The sequence below is a fragment of the Candoia aspera genome, chromosome 1, assembly GCF_035149785.1.
Source record: "Candoia aspera isolate rCanAsp1 chromosome 1, rCanAsp1.hap2, whole genome shotgun sequence".
In the NCBI taxonomy this organism is placed as follows: Eukaryota; Metazoa; Chordata; class Lepidosauria; order Squamata; family Boidae; genus Candoia; species Candoia aspera.
In genome coordinates, this window is record NC_086153.1 from 6360513 (window position 1) to 6379943 (window position 19431).

The 19431-nt window shown below is 45.7% G+C and overlaps 2 protein-coding genes across 3 annotated transcripts in view; one reads left to right on the forward strand and one right to left on the reverse strand.

Annotated features, from left to right (window-relative positions):
• Window positions 1-1577: 1577 nt before the first annotated feature.
• On the forward strand, window positions 1578-5073 carry ZNHIT3 (zinc finger HIT-type containing 3). The gene is made up of 5 exons (XM_063296724.1): window positions 1578-1677; window positions 2818-2849; window positions 3479-3571; window positions 3819-3899; window positions 4594-5073. The coding sequence occupies exons 1-5, from the start codon at window positions 1589-1591 to the stop codon at window positions 4782-4784; spliced, it is 486 nt and encodes a 161-aa protein (XP_063152794.1). The 5' UTR covers window positions 1578-1588; the 3' UTR covers window positions 4785-5073.
• A 126-nt stretch (window positions 5074-5199) lies between these two features.
• Window positions 5200-19431, reverse strand: part of MYO19 (myosin XIX) — a 37484-nt gene continuing 23252 nt past the window's right edge. The window contains exons 18-24 of one of the 2 annotated variants that reach the window (XM_063296617.1): window positions 18116-18186; window positions 16881-16993; window positions 10489-10661; window positions 9959-10088; window positions 9115-9200; window positions 7594-7878; window positions 5200-6505 (exon numbers count right to left, since the gene is read on the reverse strand). In XM_063296617.1, coding sequence (XP_063152687.1) covers window positions 6377-6505; window positions 7594-7878; window positions 9115-9200; window positions 9959-10088; window positions 10489-10661; window positions 16881-16993; window positions 18116-18186 — 987 coding nt within the window. In that variant the 3' untranslated portion in view covers window positions 5200-6376. Of the gene's footprint in view, window positions 6506-7593; window positions 7879-9114; window positions 9201-9958; window positions 10089-10488; window positions 10662-11981; window positions 12107-16880; window positions 16994-18115; window positions 18187-19431 lie in introns of those variants that run through there. The other variant, XM_063296625.1, reaches the window with a different exon arrangement.

Below are 19431 nucleotides of genomic sequence, written 5' to 3' on the forward strand. Positions count from 1 at the left end.
AGCGTTTTGGAGGGCGGCAGCTACAATGAATCTACTGTTACTGTACTGAAGCTGATTGTGTGGTGTCCCCTGGTGGTCAAAGTAACAGTTGCCATTATTTACTATTATGCATTATTTGGTTTACAGCACACTGTTTTTGGTAGAGCCTCGAGTGACGCAGAGTGGCAGGCGGCAGCATTGCAACTCTCCCCAAGACCTGAGTTAGATCCAAGCGGAAGTCGGTTTCTCAGCCCTCCATCCTTCCGAGGTCGGGAAAATGAGTACCCAGCTTGCTGGGGGAAAGGAAATTACGACCGGGGAAGGCAATAGCAAACCATCCCGCTCTATAGTCTGCCAAGAAAACGTTCGCGTCCCCCAAGGAGTCAGAAAATCACTCGGGGATCTTTCTTCTTACGTTGTTTTTATTGTGGTTTCTGCAAGCAGATGCCGCTTCTTTTAGTTCCTGTGTTTTAGTCTTTTCTAATTTTTTGTTTTGTCTTTTCTTTTCTTGCTCTATTATTTATTAAGCACGCTTCTACCCCCCCCCCCCCAATCCAAATGACTCTTGGAGGCTTACACGGAATATGTATCTATCCTTGGGAGAGAGTATATATATCCTTGGGAGGGAGATGGGCGGTGATGAAATTTGATAGATAGATAGATGTCAGTGAAAGCAACTGAAAACATTCATGGTCACCTTTAAACCCAGACAGGATCGTAGCAAACGGCCGCCACAAAAACCACCGCCAAAACACAACACTAAAAATAAAAGCATAAATGCTACCTCGAAAAAGTGGGATTCGCAGCAGTTTCTCCGTAGCTGTCTAAGAGGTCACGCCGGGACTGGTGGGAATCGGCGCTCCTGCAAGTCCTGAGTTTTAATTTGTTCCGTTTTGCCCACTCTTTACGTCTAAACCGCTCCATTCCGTCGTTTTAATTCCGCGGTGTAAAAAAGACTCCTGCTTTTAATACGGAGTTTACTCAACCCGCGAAGCCCAGTTTAACAAAACAGAAATAGCGCGTCGACAAAACACGCGATGCTCCAAAGACAACTGTGGAGTCCCTGATGCTCGCTGAGCCTTGTTGTTTTCTTGCAGACGTTTCACTGCCCGACTAGGCAACAATGAAACGTCTGCAAGGAAACGACCAAGCTCAGAGAGCACCAAGGACTCCACGGTTCAACCCTGAGCTACAGAGATTCGCTTCGCTTGGTACCAAAACCAACGGCTGCGTTCTCCCTACACGCGGAATCACCGCGTGCGCACGACCCCGCTTCAGCGCAGGTGGTGCCAACCCGCCATTAAAGCCCAAAGGCGCTTTCCCTTCCACCCACCCTTTGGAATCGCGCACTGGCTGCCTTCACACGGCCGGCTGGGCTGGCAAAGCGCACGCGAACCGCCGGCCAGCGCAGCCTCCTCCAACGCCGCTCCGGCCGGAGATCCGCAGGCCGGCGCCCCCCGGCAGCCTTCGCAGCCGAGCGCGATCGCGCCTGAGCCCGGATTTGCAGGCGAAGCAGCTGCGCCGGCCTGGAGCCAAGCCCCGCCCGGGAGGCGGTCGGGCAGGCGGGCCGGGGGACGCGCGCGGCAGCGGAGCGGAGCGCGGCGCGGCCATGCAGAGGACGGGCGGTGGCTGCGTGGTCTGCGGGCAGGGCGGGCGCGGGGCCGCGAAGTACCGCTGTCCGAGCTGCCGGGAGAGATAGTGGGTACCCCGCTTGCCCGGGCCGGGGCGCGCTCTGCCTATGCTCAGACGCTGCTTGTGCCAGGGGAAGGGGCTTCCTGCCGCGCGCGGGGACGGGGGAGGCCCGGGTCCGGCGGTTGCGAGGGGGAAAGGCGCTCGGGGCGCGCTTGGAGGGTCTCCGGGAGCGGGAAGGGTCTCTCGGGGGCTTTGAGGCTGCTGGGCAAGGATAGGGGATCCCTTGCAAGGGCGGCGGGGGGCGTTATGTTGTGCATGGTCTGGGGGTCGCTGGCAGAGCGGAAGGGCTTCCCCGCCTCTCCCCGGGGAAATCCTTCGCCCGGGCTGAAAGCCGATGCATGTTTACTCAGGAGTAATCTCTTCGATGCAGCATGGCCGCCTTAAAAACCTAAGAGCTGGTGAATGCTTCATCATCCCAGGCATGCTCCGTTGCAGTGTTTTGGGATAATTGTGGGCCGATTCGGTTTGGGACTTGCTAGCTGTGTCCACGCAAGGCGCTTGACCAAGGTTAGGGGAAGATCTAGCACACTGTTTCTCACGCACTATGCTGGCTGGGGAATTCTGGGAGTTGAAGTCCACATGTCTTGAAGTTCCCAAGTGTGAGAAACAGATCTAGCAAATGCATTCCCAGAATATGGCAGACTTGGTTAGATATTTCCTTCCTCCCTCCCTCCCTCCCTCTTTCTCTCCTTCCTCCCTCTGTCTATGTCTTCTCTACCCCCCTTCTTCCTTCCTTCCTCTTTGTCTCTCTCCTTCCTTCCTTCCCTCCCAATTTCCTGTGTTGTGCAATTCCAGCCCATTGGCCTAATGGATGCTTTGGTGGTCAGTGTGAATCCTGAAAAATGGGTAAATTTGATGAGTCAGTTAAATGAGTTCTGTGTTTCTGTGTGTCTGGAATCAAATTATTTTTCTTTTAACTGGTTGGGAATTGCTTTCTGTGTCGACATTCAGCTCTGCAACGTCTGAAGGAGCAAGGAGGACACCTCTGCCTATGTGCAGAGAGCATTCCTCCCATCATCTCCAAGATCCCCAAGATGGGTTTTCTAGGTTGAAATGTGGAGACTTGAGATCAATCCTTATTTTTCTTTTCTGATTCTGATCCTCTTAAAACTCCTGCCCTGATGGATAATTCTCTTGTCGTTTCAGTTGTTCAGTGCCCTGTTACAAGAAGCACAAAGGTAAATTATGTCACCTTTTCATCTCCATCCCATTAGTTCAAATTGTAATCCTGTATCCCAGCCTCCCCGAGTCTGTGCTGGATGAGGCGTAAGGGATTTGAAGTCCCGTAAATCTGGGGAGCATCCATTTTGTCCTCCATTTGCATTGGCTCTGCAGGGAATGGTCAAAAAAGTCAGGATGGTGGTCACAGTAGTGCAGTTGAAGTTATGCCTATTTTTAATGCGCAGTGCACATAAAAGACAGTTGCATTGTGATGGCTTCCACCTTGGCTTTTTTGGACCCCACCTTGCAGACAACCCTGACGGGTGGCTGAATGTTGGAGGGATCCTGATCCCCACTTGGCCTCCTGACCTTCTAGAAGGCAACTGAAGACGGGGATATATCTCAGGAAGGATGGGGATGATATTTGGCTGGCTGGGGAATTCTGAGAGTTGAAATCCACACATCTTAAAGTTGCCGAGCTTGAAAAACACAGTCTTAAATAGCATGTCATGTAAATGTAATCAAATGCAGATCTGGAGTAAAGTTTTTGAGATTCGGAGCTGCTGCCTTAAGAGACGCAAACGGGGGGGCTGATCTCTAATTCCAAACCAGGTATGTTAAAGATTTGTGTATGGAATTTTAATAGAAGTGTGCGCGTCCAGAGCGGATCCAGCCACAGGGCCTGCAAGCACAGAAGCTTCCTTGGCCATTCAAAGGGAGAAATCACGCAGGGCTGAAGGTACGTATTCTTCTTGTAGCGAGTTAGAAGGGAAATGGGTGTTCTTTCTGTATGAGGGGAGATGAAAACCTTTTACTTGGAGAGACAGTGCATTGGGAATTGCAGAAATGAAATGTATGGCCCCTTCGTACAATGTAACTTTTCACTACAAAAAGACAACCTGCATCGCAGTGGAAAGATCTGTGCTGATGCTGCCTCTCCTGCAGCTCTTTAATGATGCAGCCGTCTCCTTCCGGCTTCTCCTTAGGCAGTCCTTGGTCCGTGGATGACATTTTGACTGAAGACGACGAAGACGATAGGGTGCCTCTCCAGAAACTTCAGCTGCTGAGTAAGTTTTCTGCATAAAATATGCAACAATTGCCCTGCAGTTCAACAGACTTTCCCATTAAATCCCCTGCAACTTTTTTTTGCAACTGAGTGGTTTCTAATGAAATCCTGGTGATTTCCTTGCCATGGAGTAAACTCTAATTACAGGCGGTCCTCGACTTAACGACCATTTGAAGTTGTGACAGTGCTTAAAAAGTGACTTATGACTTATCCTCACACTTACAACCGCTGCAGTGTCCCCTGCAGTCACATGATCAATTCAGGCCCTTGGCATGTATTTACAATGGTTGCAGCATCCCGGGGTCACGTGATCGCCATTTACAACCTTCCCAGCTGGCTTCTGACAAGCAAAGTCAATGGGGGAAGCCTGATTTGCTTAACAACTGCCTGATTCGCTTAATGATCACGGCAAAAAAGTTCCGAAAATCGGGCATGACTCGCTTAGCGATGGAACTTCTGGTCCCAATTATGATCGTAAGTCAAGGACTGCCTGTAAAAAAAAACAAGCAGTTTCTGATTAATAACATTTTATTTGACCTCCCCCCCATCCCCAAACATCTTAGGATGGGGGTCCAGCAGCATAAGGTTTAAAACAGTGTTTTAGTTCCTTCCCAGGGATGGGCAGTTGCCAAGAACCTTCCCCATCTGAAATCCTCAGCTTATCCCTCTTCCTTTTTTCCCTTTTCTGACAACAGAGGACTCAGAAGAGCTCCACTGCATTCTCTCAAATCATCACCTGCGCCCGCTGCTGCTTACAATTGACCAAGCCCAAGACAAGAGCACTCTGCTGCGACAGTACATGCAAGAGCCTGTGTTTGTGGAGTTTGCGGATTGTTGCCTAAGGATTGTCGAGCCAACGGTGAAGGAGAACGAAATTCCAGAGTAAAACCTGGGAGTAAGCAGAGGATTCTCCAGCTGTGGAAGACTGCTAGCCAATTTGGAAACGCTTGGTGTTATTCCCGGCTGATTCTCTGTTGGAATATCTCTTGGCCAGAAGGGGCCACGCTGCTCCCAAGAACGGTTGATCCAGGTTTGTGGGGATCATTTTCACACGCTGAGTTTTTTGCACCCGCAGATCTTTGACAGCTTCACAGTGGCAGCACCTCTAGAAGGTGGCTGGTTTTGAAAGGGAAGACGATGCTTTTATTCCTTAATAAAGACTAAACTACTCTTTACACCCTGGTCTGATTTTATATTCCATGGGAGTGGAAGGAAATTGAAACTTTGCTTCTGGACTGTAAAACCAATGCAGAAAAGTTTGGAGGCAGGAGTATGAGAGAAATCAAAACCAACCAGCGCCATTTATAATAATCTCTGAAGTTTATTAACTCTTAATTTGTACAAAATTTAATGTAACCTGGAAGTTAGGTAGAGGGATCAGAGAAGAGAGTTATTTTGACCCCTGCCTTTTAATCCTGTTAATATTTTAAAAGTATTTATTATTGGTTTTTCCTTCCCTGTGAAGATATCTGTTGACATTTTAATAGACATTTTGAACAAAAAAGCTGCATCTCACAGGGATTTTCAAAATAACTCTTTAGATTTTTTTTAAATGCCCTAACATCGGACTTTTTGCTCACTACGTCAAGAACACTGACAGTGCAGTAGAGAAAGTTTTAAAAATATAAAGTTCTCACTACATTAAAATGGTGTCTTTGATAATAAATTATGTGGCCATTAAAAAAAGAATAACCCTGAAGATTTCTATCCAAGCGAAACAGATTTGTTGTATAGCAAATCTACAGCACCATTTTGAATGCACGTCATATAGACAATTTTTAAAAAAAATATGGACTCCCAAAACTAGCAGGATTGAAATTCTACAGGCTACTGGGTTCAATAAAATTTAGAGCTGTACATGCTTCAGAATGATTTGGAAGAACAGCTTTGAGCTCAAGCTGGTCCAAACACAGCACTTCTTTGGAATTCATCGAAGTCTGGCCATACTGAGGCTTTTGCAGAAGCGTGGAAAAAAAAATGCTGCTGCTTTAAGGTTCAACTTAAACCAGGGGATTCCTTAAAGTAGCATTATTTAAAGCCTTGTATGGAAACCTGGAAAAAGTTGGGCTGCTTTACTGAATAGCAGAAAGGCGTGATGCTCAGAGCACTTGTGCATCATTTCCAAAGTGTGCACAACCTTTTAAAGATTTGCTTCCAGATTCTGAAAGTCAGATCAGATGATGAAGGGGGCAGGATCCCTCCACTCCGTAAGGCCAGATAAGCTATTGGAGGTAGCTCGGTTTCTACTATATGCACACAACCCCCAGAAATGTGGGAAATGAGTACAACTGTATTTTAATAAATGGATGGATTGAATGGGTGGGCCAGGACTCTACTTCTGCTTCCAGGCAATGTCCATGTGTGGAAGAAGTGCCTACGTTAGGGTTGTGCTTCTCCGGGGGGCATCCTAGGCAGAAGATACTGCAAGGGTTCGGGAGCAATAAATAGAGGACAGATCTAGGGCCCAGAAGACCCCTATCAGGCTGAGAGTACTGCACATTTATCAAGGAGAATCTGGTTGAGCCCAGTCATTACATAAGTGAGGCCGTGTGGCCTGGTGTTGGCGTAAAGCAGCGGGGACTTCCTGCAGTGGAACTTGATGGAGCCCTGAGGAAAGAAAGGTATTACATTACCAAGGCATTATATACCAATTAAAAAGACACAATAATTACAAAACTCCATTGTGAAGCCAGTTAGCCAGTTATTTACAGTTAAGACAAATTGAAACACAGCTAGTGTACATATCTAAAACAATGCCCTATGATAACAGCAAGTGTGCAATCTATTTAACTTTTTATATATATATGATGTAGTCCATATTCCTTAAGATAAAACAGGTACTAAGCTAGGAATGGCCAACGTTTGAGTAAGATGAGATAAACGGATTCTGCAGTCCTCAACTTACGACCATTCGTTTAGCAACCGTTTGAAGTTACAACAGTGCTGGGAAAAGTGACTTAACAACCAGTCCTCACACATTCGACCATCATAGCATCCCCACAGTCACGTGATCAAAATTCAGGTGCATGGCAACCGGCATGTATTAATGACAGTTGCAGCATCCCTGGGTCACGTGACTGCCATTTGTGACCTTCCCAGCCGGCTTCCAAAAACCAAAGTCAACGGGGGAAGCCAGATTCACTTAACAACTGCAGCAAAAACGGTTGTAAAATCAGGCATGACTCATTTAACTGCCTTGCTTAGCGATGGAAATTCCTGTCCAATTGTGGTTGTAAGTCAAGGACTACCTGTACTCAGTGTTCTTTGAACCCCTTTCAAATGCCATCAAAGTTTCAGAAAGGAGACTTTTTCTAGAGCTGTGGTTCTGCGAACGAGTCCACTGCAGCGACATTTGGGGGTGTGTGTGTTTCAGAACGATGAAATCGGTGTTGTGCTGTAGTGTCACAAGCCCCATCCCTTTTGTACATATGCTGTGGCACTGGACACGTGCCCAAAAGGAATGGAGCTTGCACTGCAATGGGACATGGCTGCTTTCATCATTTTGATAAAGTAAGAAGCTTCTGCAGGTACCGTGAGCCACACCCAATAGCAAGATTCTTGATACAACTAACCAAGTTTTGGTTTTCTAACTGGTAGTAAATCCAGAGCCCCCCTGAATCTCTCTCCTGTCTCCTCAGCTGGAAGACTTTGGCAGCAGAAGGGTGGATCCCATTTTCAGAGAGCACAGTCCTTACCTGCGGGGGAGCTCTGATGGAGCTGACACCTTGCACAGGGAGCCTGGTCTCTGCCTTGTTCCAGCCCATCTTCTGTAAGACCTGGAGGCAGGTTAGGAGAGCGAGGTCTCTCTGGAACCCCTTCACTGTCGTTGGGGCGCTTGAGAGAGCAAGACTGAGAGGCCAGGAGTGGACGATGGAATCCAGAGGCCAGGACCTGTCCAGTTCTCTAGGAGCCTGGCTTGAGGAAAGGGGATGTTCTTCAACACCATCCAGTTCTTCTGCAGCTATCAGAGCCATCTTGGCCTATGGGGGGGGGGAGTAACAAGCACTCCAATTTATCCACCAAGTAAACATTGAGAAAAGGGAAGGTTTAGGACTTCCAGCGGGGACATGGCGGACTGAACAGCCGTGCCTGTGGGCTCAGCAGGCAGGACTGACAACGCGGCAATTTTTTCGGGCTCAGGCAGGTTTTTCCTGAAGCCCAGGAGTGTTTTCTGGAAAAAGGAAAACACCAGGAATCACCCCATCTGTCTTCTGGACAGCAGCTTGCAGCCAGAAGATCGCAAACAGCATTCGCGTTTGACTGGTAAGAGCAGCCGGGAGGCTGGGACGCCACCATTTTCCAAGCTGCGCTGTAGCCTTTAAGGGACACTAAGACCGGCCACCCCATTTCTAAATCACCCAATTTGTATTTCTTTTAAGTACACATATCCTAAGAGAGGCTTTCTACAGCAAGGAGAAGCGGGCTCTGGGTGGTTATCGTTATTTTTGGGATAATCTTTTTAAGTTTTGGACTTTGCTTTCCCTCCAAATATTGAGGAGGATTGAGAGTAATATCTTTCACAACGATAAGGGAATAAAATAACCTGGAGTGTGGGAGGAAGGGGCAGAAATTTAGGGAAACTAATAGATAAGGTATTAGTTACAGTTTATCTCTAGGAATGTAAACCAAGGATGGTGAAAGAGGCCCGCTTACTTTACAAAATTCATTCTGCAGCTTTTCCTATTTGCATCCTTTAATTTTGCCAGATGTGAGGAGGGGACAACATGGAGCTTCCCACAAATCTTATTTAGCTACAGAAGTTGTCAGTAGGGGTGTGTGTGTTCAAGGGAGGGGCAAATGCTGAAAGCCATGATGACATTATCTCCGTCCCTTTTGTATGTGTGTCATGATGTCGCACACACGTATGGAAGTAATGCTTTATGTTGTTGTTTTCATCGTTTTGAGGAAAGCCTTCAGTTCTGTGGTTGCCTCTGCCCAGCCAGTTTTTGAGTCTTCACCAAGATGCTCTAATGCAGTGTTTCTCAATCCTGGCAATTTTAAGATGTGTGGACTTCAACTCCCAGAATTCCCCAGCCAGCATCTTAAAGTTGGCCATGGTTTGTAGACATGAGCACTAAAAATCTTTAAAAAACTCTTTAAAAAAAAACCCTTGCTTAGTTTTCTGCCCAGAACTGCAGCATCCACCTAGTTTTGTTTACAGTTTTCATAAAACAAAACACCTGGATAATTTACTTTCTTAAACTTGTTTCTCTTACCTTCCATTTTCTCCAGGTCCGTTTTATAATCCTAACGGCCTTACGTAACCTCTGGAAATGTTTCCTAGCTAGCCACTGGCGAACAGCTGCCAAAAGAAGGGTAAAAATGTATTAAAGGAATATGCTAGAGCAGTGTTTTCCAAACTTGGCAACTTTAAGATGTGTGGACTTCAACACACTGGCTGGGGAATTCTGGGAGTTGAAGTCCGTGCATCTTAAAGTTGCCAAAGTTGGAAAACACTACGCTAGAGGAAACTCTCTTATACTAGGACAAATGGCTCTTTTTGACTTCCTTGCGACTTGGGAAAAAGGAGGTATTTCCCTACAGGTAGTCCTAGATTTATGATCATTTGTTTAACCACAGTCTGAAGTTATGATGGCCTCGGAATGGGTCCTTTACAGCCTGTAAACCACTTCTAAGCGTCCCAAAATGTCACACCTCCCTGGGGTCACATGATTGCATTTTGGGCACTTGGCAACCAGCTCACATTTATGACTGGTTGCAGCATCCCATGGTCATGTGATTGCGTTTTGCATTGGTTTTGGCCATTTCCTGGCAAAAAACGCCCATTGGGGAACCTGGATTCACTTAATGACTGCAGTGATTCTCTTTAATGACAGCCATAAAATTGGGTCTGGTCACATGGTGACTTGATTTACAACCGCAACAACTTACTATGGAAAGTCCGGTCCCAATTGTGGTTGTAAGTTGACTACCTGTTATTTGGTCCCTTTAAATTGATAATTGAACCTTTTACTCTGAGCTACATTTCCTCTCTCAAAGCACACATAGAAATTGTTCCAGACCTCTCAGTAGGAGGCTTCCATGCCGCTTCCCCCTCACCTGACTGGATGATGGTTGCAGACCGCCTCCGCCTGGCCACCTTTTGCCTCCTAAACCTTCTCCAACAGCACTGGATGCAGAATGCTTTCTCGGATAAGACCGAAGTCCTCTGAAATTCGAGAAGCTCCAACTATGAAAAAGAGTGTTAAAAAAAGATTCTCTTGTCTGACCTGGGTGTAGCCAAAACTAATTCCTCCCCCGGCTCCTTTATTTCCCCCCGAGTCAAAACTACATGCTCAGTGCTAAACTCCATCCCCTCTTTTCTTGTTTACAAAAACATAGACCCATCAAAATGATTTTGTTTTTTTTCCAGATTCAAGGCAGGTGGGGAGGAAGAAGAATGTGAACGCTTGAATCTAAGCCACTGAAGTGCTTAGTCCCCATCCGCCAGACCCGTTTTTCATGTCAAGCTGCACACTCACTGGGTCCCTCATGAGGACTAGACACTTGTGAAGTTGCAAAATTCACAGTGACTCCACCCCCACCCAAAGTTTTGCTTTCCTTTCCAAAACCCACTGGATACTTCTTACCATGGAGTTGGTCAAAAATACTTTGGTCTTGCCACAAAACATTGGTAAGTTGGGTGATTTGGTTTCTCCAGGTTTGACAGAAGAATTGCTGGGGTTCAGTTGCTGAAGGATATCTTGGACCTTGGACTGCAAAGTGTCACCTTCCTCTTCTACAGGGGGAGTCATCGGCCCACCTGTACGAGAATAAAAGAGAAAAAAAAACATTAAAACGTTTTAAAATATTAGCAGTCATTGTGGGCCAAACTACATGGGTTTGTATCTAGCAAGGACTAAGCAACATAGGACAGCGTCTTGGAAATGGCACAGCAGATGATGCTGTGAGATTTAAATACAGGTAGTCCTCAACTTACGACTATGTTTCACGACTGTTCGAAGTAATGACAGCGCTGGAAAAACTGACTTGTGATTGGTCCTCACCCTTATGACCGTCACAGCATCCCTGCAGTCACGTGATCAAAATTCAGGTGCTTGGCAACCGGCTCGCGCTTACAACAGCTGCAGCGTTCTGGGGTATGTGATTGCCATTTGCAACCTTCCCAGCTGGCTTCTGACAAGCAAAGTCAACAGGGGAAGCCAGATTTGCTTAGTGACTGTGGTGATTTGCCGCAGTGATTCACTTAACGACTGCAGCAAAAAAGGTGATAAAATTGGGTGTGACTCACTTAAGAACCGCCTCACTTTGCAATGGAGAGCCAGTTTGGTCTAGTGGTCAAGGTTCTGGGCTAGAAACCAGGAGTCTGTGAGTTCTAGTCCCGCCTGAGGCATGAAAGCCGGCTGGGTGACCTTGGGTGAGTCACTTTCTCTCAGCCCAACTCGGTGCAATGTAGACTAGCCTCCTCGTGGTGCACCCCGGGCAATGTGACTTGTCACAGCTAAATAGTCTACACATCTGGCTGCTGGACCTCACAAGGATTTCCCAGAAAGAAAAAAAGCAGCATGAACACCGAACTGCTATGCCATACGATTAAAAAACAACAACAACTTTGCAATGGAAGTTCCAGTCCCAATTGTGGTCGTAAGTTGAGGACTACCTGTATGCCACAATCTATTCTTTCCCTTCCTGCATGGAATGGATGCAGTATTTATGCATTCTCTCTTCTTTACTGAATCTACACAACCCTCCTTAGTCCTGTGAGATGGACTCAGCTGAGAGAATGCCCCTCAGAGTTCCATGGCCGAGTTAGTCCAATCCTATTGAGGTTATAACTTCCATCATTTGTGACCACTGGTCACGTTGGATGAGAGTTCAGAATCTCAACATCTGTAGGAGAGTAGGTTCCCATACCACAGCTGGACAGAAGAACTATGGCCTACCCACCAACCTCCCCTCCTCACCTTTCCCCATAGCTGCCTTCCACCCAGCCAGACGTGGAAGCAACCCTTGGGCTCATCTGGAGCATGCAAAATTCCACACAACTTCCCCTCCCATTTGAATGGGGGCTACCAACCCATGTAGTTTGGCCCATGGCAGGGGAATCCTAATCTAAGCTTACCTCTACTAGCCAGCCTGGTTCTGCTAAAACAAGGAGAGAGGGGTGAAGTGTGTTGCTTGGAGAGAGAGAGGCTGCCGTAGAGAGAAGCAATTTTTTGCAAGAGTGGAAGAAGAATCCAAGGAAAGCTAGGAAAACCAAAAGGGCAGTGGGAGAGATAGTGGACAACTCATTGATTCGTTGACTTAAAACCCCACCAAAAGTGAACCAAACACCCAATAATCCACCCCAAATTAGTATATTTAGGGGTTTATTTAAAAAAAAAAGTGACAAAAGTGAACAAAAGTTCCCTACCAAAAAGGACCACTGGCTCATTTCTAATTGTGGTTCTTCAATCTGTGAATTCATATATTTGGCTTCTGTGCCTTTTCAGAATTTTCCAGAGGTTAGACTTTTACCAGGAGCTCATTCGGCTTGTATTCCAAATGTGCTCCTAGATGGGGCCCTCGCTAATCTCCTGAACCTTGAAATCTGGAAGGGTGAATTTACAGACCATCACTCCAAGAGCAAGATAGATAGGTGAGTCATTGATTCTTCATCATGCTTGTTAATGTTTTCTACTACAGATTAAGGTTACTATGGTAACTAATCATTTTGGCCGGGTGCAGAGGTTGAATTCAACTGTCCCCTTTTCGAATGTTAATTTTTGCACCTGGGGGAAAGAACTTGCTTGGACTTGTTTTAGTTTCTGTTTCCTTTCTGTGTAGGCATGTAGCTGCTCTGAGGGCCTGCAAGAATGCAGAAGCCTTTTAAGTATGTTTTGCTTTCTGTAAATAAATTATTTTTATAGAAATGCCCGGTGTGTGACTTTTCTGATCAGTCCTGGGCCAAAGGCTTTCCCAGAAATCTGCCAACAATGCTTTCATAATATCCAGGTGATTATTCAGTTCATTACCTGGAGGCAGGTAGATGCTGTAAGGCGGTGTTTCTCAATGGCAACGACAAACCACTTCTGAAAAACCTTGCCAAGAAAACTGCAGGGACTTGTCCAGGCACTTGCCAGGAGTAAAGACTGACTCAAAGGCACAAAAACTAAAAACAAAACCAGAAAGTGCTACTGCCCTCATTAAATGTCCCCAGATGGAAAGTTGGAAGGGCTGCATCTTGCGACTGTAGCCACAATCCATTTGGGGAAACTGCAGGGAGATTGCTAGATTCTTTCAAAGTCCTTGGAAATACAGGAACAAGTGTTGATCCCTCCAGAAAACAACATTCTGCAAACCAAAGCGAGCTGGTCTACAGAGGTCCACCGCAAACAAGGATTGTGCCAGCAAGGTTGAAGGGTTCAAGGGAAAATGGCGACAAAACCAAGCTTTGGATTTACATGGAAAGCAGGAACTGTTCATTTTAAGAACTACGATATGGCATTTATCTTTCAGTCCTGATAGCCACATTTGTCTTGGGCAACCAGAGACATGGAAAACTGGAAGCTCAGGGCTAGCTATGTCCAACGTCTCCAGTTTCCACCTGTGCTGACCAGTAAAATACTGCAGGGAGATGAATGAGGGAGAGTGTTCAGCCATGTACAAGAACTGTAACTGACAATCCCAGTTTGGCCAAAAGCTGGAGGTTCTCTACCAGCATTGTTAACACCCAATTCTGGGACCTCACCTTCGCTACTTGACTCACTGGTGAGCCAGGTTTTGACCAGCAAGACAACAGATCTCCGAGGGAGAGATTCCTCTGCATCTTCTAAGCAAGTCTTGACTCTGTAGTGATGGTGCTGGCTTGGGATCACTGTTCCGCTTCGGCATCTTGACGCTGCCAATTTTAATCTTGGAAGCTCCAACTTGCAATCATATGACTGAGGTTCACAATCAACAGCCTTGTTTCCTCCACTGCCGCACTCCTCGGTGTCTTTTGCAGCCTCAGCACTTCAATGCAGAGCTGAGGTCTGCTTTAATACCATCCGTAGCACATGCCAAGGGACATCACTGAGGAATGTACTGATCACCACCCATCCCAAGATCTGGAGCTCTTACAGGTGGCCTTCTGTCCCATGTGCCTGCAAGGTGCCGCCGTTACTATCTGGATGCCTGTGAACTTTTCCACACCAATTAACCATAGGCTCAGGAACTCCCTCTGGCGGCTGCAACTTTTTCTCTGGGTCAATAGCCATTAAGACATGATGCTCATCAAGAGCACACTCACCTTTCTCTTGTTCTGTCACTCCTCGGCACGCTTTTGGGTTTATCACCCATTGCCGTATCTGCTGAACCTACAGTTCCCTGCTCTTCCAATTCTGGTGGCTATTAAAAGGGACCAACCAGGAATGTAGCAAAGCAGCCTGTGGATGTACTTAATACCAACAGGTCACAGGGGGAGAACTTTCCCATTCATCCATGGTTATCCCAATGATCCTCCTTAACTCTCCATTCCAGATACGTAACTGGGGACTGCGAGGGAATGAAGCTGGGGTGCTGTCGGCATTTGGGAAAAGCAGCTGCAGCCAGGCAGACATGCTTCCCACCCCCACTTCCCCAAGGCTCCGCACAGCTCATACCTTTTCTCTCAAAGAGCAGTAAAAGTTTATAGCCCCAGAAACTTGAGAGGAGATGGGCTCATTTGCTCATTCATTCATTCCTTCCCCCACCCCCACTCACTGTTTACTCACAAGCATCCATGCCAGTTTTCCAGATGTCTGGCTAATTGCGCCACACCCTGCTGATGCCCACAGGCAGCCTCACCCCACCCAGGCCCTTAGCCTACAAAAGTGTGGGTGTGTAGGAGAGAGGAGAAGATGACAACAAGCAGACAAGGAAGGTAGGAAGCAACCCCAGGGAATGTATCTCAGGCAAGCAAGGGGGTTATCAGTCAACTGTCAGGACCACAAGCTATGGTAAGCAGCCCACTGTGGCGAGATCCCTGCCTGGAGCTTGGCTTAGAGCTTGGCCTGGAGCTCGGTAGCAACAGAAGAGGAGAAACCACGCTGAGGCAGCACCTCACCCCAACCAGTGCAAGAACTCTTGGAGGGAGGCAAAGGTTGCATGCCACTTTACAAACTTTTAAGATGTATTTACGTGGCTACATCAACTTGCAAAGCCTAGGAGGGTGGAGTTAACCCAGGGCAACAGGAAAGGCGTGTGCAGCAATAAAGTATTTTGTGCAGTTATCTTCTACGCTATGGTGTGTCCAGTCCTTGGAAAACCCAAAACCCTCACCAGGATGGACAGTTCTGCCTGCCACCTGGGGGATGCATTTCTGAGTTCTTCGGATGAGAGGTGTTTGATCAGCTGCCAAGATCATGTGCCACATTACAAACTACAGCTGCTGACTCCTTTCCAATGTGCGATGAGCCTTTGAGGATTTTCTTTGCAATTGGATGGTTCAGATGGTATTAGACCAATGTTTCTGAATCTTGGCCACTTTTAAGATGTATGGACTTCAACTCCCAGAATTCCCCAGCCAGCAGATCAACCATGTAAGTGAAGCTTCAAGGCTAATAGTTCATTCTGTATTGTTTTCGCTCCTCCCCTTCTGATCGGAACTAAGCCACTGGTAAGGCTTCTGGAGAAAATTATTTGTTTTATTAAAGACCCTGACGTTCTTTATTTTTTTTAAAGGATACTTAGTAAGGTAGCACATATACATATGTATGAATGCACAAGCTCAGAACAATGACTTACAATTCCAACACAATGTAAAAGCCTTTTCCTTCAAAGAAATCTATTATCTTGATTAGACAGGGCTGCAGAAGGAAAGAAAGACAATATTCAGAAATGACTCTTAAGAAAAGTGTTTAAAACAGCAACTTATTTTTGCTGTGAAAAAGAGGAATTGTGCAAATAATTTTCTCCAGAAGCCTTACCGGTGGCTTAGTTCCGATCAGAAGGGGAGGAGCGAAAACAATACAGAATGAACTATTAGCCTTGAAGCTTCCACTTACATGGTTGATCTGCTGGCTGGGGAATTCTGGGAGTTGAAGTCCATACATCTTACATTTGATACAGTTGAGAAACACTGTATTAGGTAACAGGACTGTCTGGGACATGAACAGGTGAAAGTACAACGTCACTTACACTGTTCTCTCTCCTTCTGCAGCTCTGGAACTCTATGCTATCAACCCGATCACGATACATAGGCTGAGATTATTTAGTAGTAAGTTGGATTTTCCATTACTGAGACATTTGCTAGATAGATTGACTGATTATGTGCCATCTAGTCAGTGTTAACTCTTATCAACTACATAGGTAAGATTTTCTCCATGATGATCTGTCCTTAACCTGGTTCTTCAGGTCTTCTAACGGATAGAGCTTTTTGCAGTTAAGGACCATGGCAATGTATAAAGTATGCAAATGCAATCACGGAAAGGTATGCCCCTTGCTTATTCACTGTATATGTTGAATAGTTGAAAAAGAATATTCATAAAATATTAATGGACCAGAGAACTCAAAGGAACATGCTGCTGTATCGCTATGGTGAATGAAAAAAGATGAATGGGAATCATGCCTAGGAACATGTGTACCTCTAGGGTTTCTGCATATAAACAACTTCTCAGAACTATTACTTGCAACAGATGTTCAAAAGGAATGATCTGCAGAATGTAACATAATATTGTACAATGAATTTTTATTCTTTCATTTATTGGAAGTCACCCAGAGCCGTCACTGAACAAGATTGGGCGGTGGATGAACTTAATAAACAAACAAACAAACAAACAAACCCAACTTAACCCTACGGCTCAATTCCGTATACACTATGACTCCTGAAGTCTGCCAATTCACAAATATTCCAGAAAATCCCAAGGCAAAGGCAGGCATGTAAAGATCAGAGGAAGTGAACAAAAGATCAAAAAAAATTGAAAAGAAGCTTAAAGACCTTGAACACACCAAGCTGATAAAGCCAATTAACGTCAGAGATAGTCCATGCTATTACCGGAAGATTCAACCTTAAAAAACTTACCATTCTCTGTATCAGGGGAAAAGCCATTTTCTTGATTGGACGGGGCTTTCAGATTTCGTTTCTGTAATTTCTTCAGCAGCCCATAGCGTTCTAAAAAGCTTCCAAAGGAAATCCTGCCCAGGAAAACAGTAGGGGGGAAAAAAATGGCCCGATGCACCAACCCAATTTTGTATACCTTGTATATGCAACCGACATGTCTTCAACTGATGAGATTATAAGAATTGTGGAAGCATAGCGCTCTCTCCCTCTCTCCAACTCACCCTCAGTTCCTCCACCCCACCCCACCCATCTGCTCAGCTACCCCTTTGCATCTGGTTCTGATTAATGATGGACCTTTCAGGTCCTCCTAAAAGCAACAATGATCACAGCCCTGAGAAAGCTGGTGGCATTTATGAAGGCCCTGGCTATGATAAGGGGACATGCATATGAGTAGGGACATGCATAAGGGGACATGCATATGAGGGACTGCTGCACTCCATCTATTTTAATAATGAATGTATCCTTGGGCAAAGAAATCAGAGGACAGATTCCAAATCTGACAGCCGAGAAGTTGCTTTAAATAATTCTATTTCTGAAGTTCAGGATGTTGAGAATGGGACAAGCAGGCTTGAAAGAATCCAAAAAATTTGCAGAACTACAAAATAGTATATAGTTAGAAAAAACACCAATCTTCTTCTTCCTAGTGTTGCTCCCGCTCTACGGCAGGGACACCAATCATAAACTTATTTATTTATTCATCACATTTCTTCACCATCTCGACAAATGACTAATAGCTTTCTTTGATGCTATCAGCTGATGCCAGGAATATCAAATGGAAAGTTGCTGTATGCTAACTAAGGCCACGTTAGCCAAACAGCCATATTAGTTTTAGAGTCAATTTGGACGTAAGCAAAAGGCCTCTAGTTTAAAGTAAAACCCAATTACCCAATTTGCAAATAACAAACTAGTTCCTTAAAACAGAAAGGTGCTAGAAACTTCACAGGTTTAATGTGCGTGTGCTTGTGTGTATTTGACCAGCAGGGATTTAAAAAAAAAAAAAAAAAAAGAGGGGGGAATCCTCTCCCTTCCTTGACAGCCCAACAGATGATTGTTTGGGAATGAGATAATAGACAGATAGAGTCTATTCTATTATCTCACTTCCAAATATTATCAGGCAATGGGAGAAAAACGCAGGAAAAACACAAGTTGGGTTAATCACAAATGAGGAAAGAAATGCAAACTTCGAGTAGCTTTACCTAACTGGAAAGCCAGCTGCACTGATGTTGACGGTTTCTACAATGCCACATGCCTCCAGCTGATGCAGAACCTGGAAGAAAAAGAGGCTTTGAAGAACACACCACCCGAAGAACTGTGTCCACTTCTGGGGACCACACTCCAAGAGGGCTTCAGAGACAAGAGGGTCTGAGAAGGGCAATAAAGATGATCAGCAGCGTAGAAACTAAGTTCTGCCAAGGGAGACTGAAAGAAATGGACATGTTCGATCTTGAGAAAAGGTGACCAACAGGTGATATGATAAATATCTCAAAGGAGCCCATAAGTGGTCAAGACTTCTCCCCTCTCATTCCAGTGAGCGGGACTGAGTCGAATGGATTTAAATTGCCAGACAGCAGGTTATAGTTGAGTGTTAGGAAAAAAAGTGTTAAGAGTAAGAACAGTTGAACCGATGACCCAGGGAAGGGGCACAATCCTCTTCTCTGGACGTGTTCAAACAGAGGCTAGACAACCGTCCATCGGGGTGCTTTAATTTGGGTATCTGCCCCGAGGGAAGAATTGGACTGAATAGCCTGAACAGACCCTTCCAACTGTATTACTTGAGAGTCAGATAACTACTGACATTATCTCTGACATATGGTAAAAAAGAGAGTTTTTTTTTTTTAAAAACCCCAGGGTTAGCGGTGTCAGCAAAACTGACAGATCCTTTTTAAACATCCCTGGGCTAATGGGGTTATGCCTTAATTTTGAAAGAAAGAAGAAAAAGAAGGAAAGGACTCCCCAATGCAGAGGGTACTTGACACCACCACCTTTGAGTGCTCTCCTCACCTCTGCTATTACCACTTGCCTGCCTCAGAGTTCCCCTTCTTTATAAATGTAGTTGGTGCAACCCTTAGTGGCTTTAGTAACAGCTGCCAGATTTGTAGCCTGTGCTACAAAGGGCTACAGGTAGTCCTCGACTTACGACCACAACAGAATTGCAGCATCTGTTACTAAGCAAGGCAGTCGTTAAATGAGTCGTGCCCAATTCTACGGCCCTTTTGCTGTGGTGATTAAGTGAACCATGTGGTCGTTAAGTGAATCTGGCTTCCCCCATTGACTTTGCTTGTCAGAAGTCAGCTGGGAAGGTCGCAAATGGTAATTACATGACACCGGGACGCTGCAACTGTCATAAATACATGCCAGTTGCCAAGTGCCTGAATTTTGATTACATGACCACAGGGATGCTGCAATGGTTGTAAATACGAGGCCCGGTAATAAGTCACTTGTTTCAATGCCGTCGTAACTTCAAACGGTCGCTAAACAAATGATTGTAAGTCGAGGACTACCTGTACGTGGG

Coding starts and splice junctions, on each gene's coding strand:
- ZNHIT3 (XM_063296724.1), top strand. CDS start 1,589: ATGCAGAGGACGGGCGGTGGCTGCGTGGTCTGCGGGCAGGGCGGGCGC. Junction 2,850..3,478: donor CTGTTACAAGAAGCACAAAG/GTAAATTATGTC, acceptor GAATTTTAATAG/AAGTGTGCGCGTCCAGAGCG. Junction 3,900..4,593: donor CCAGAAACTTCAGCTGCTGA/GTAAGTTTTCTG, acceptor TTCTGACAACAG/AGGACTCAGAAGAGCTCCAC.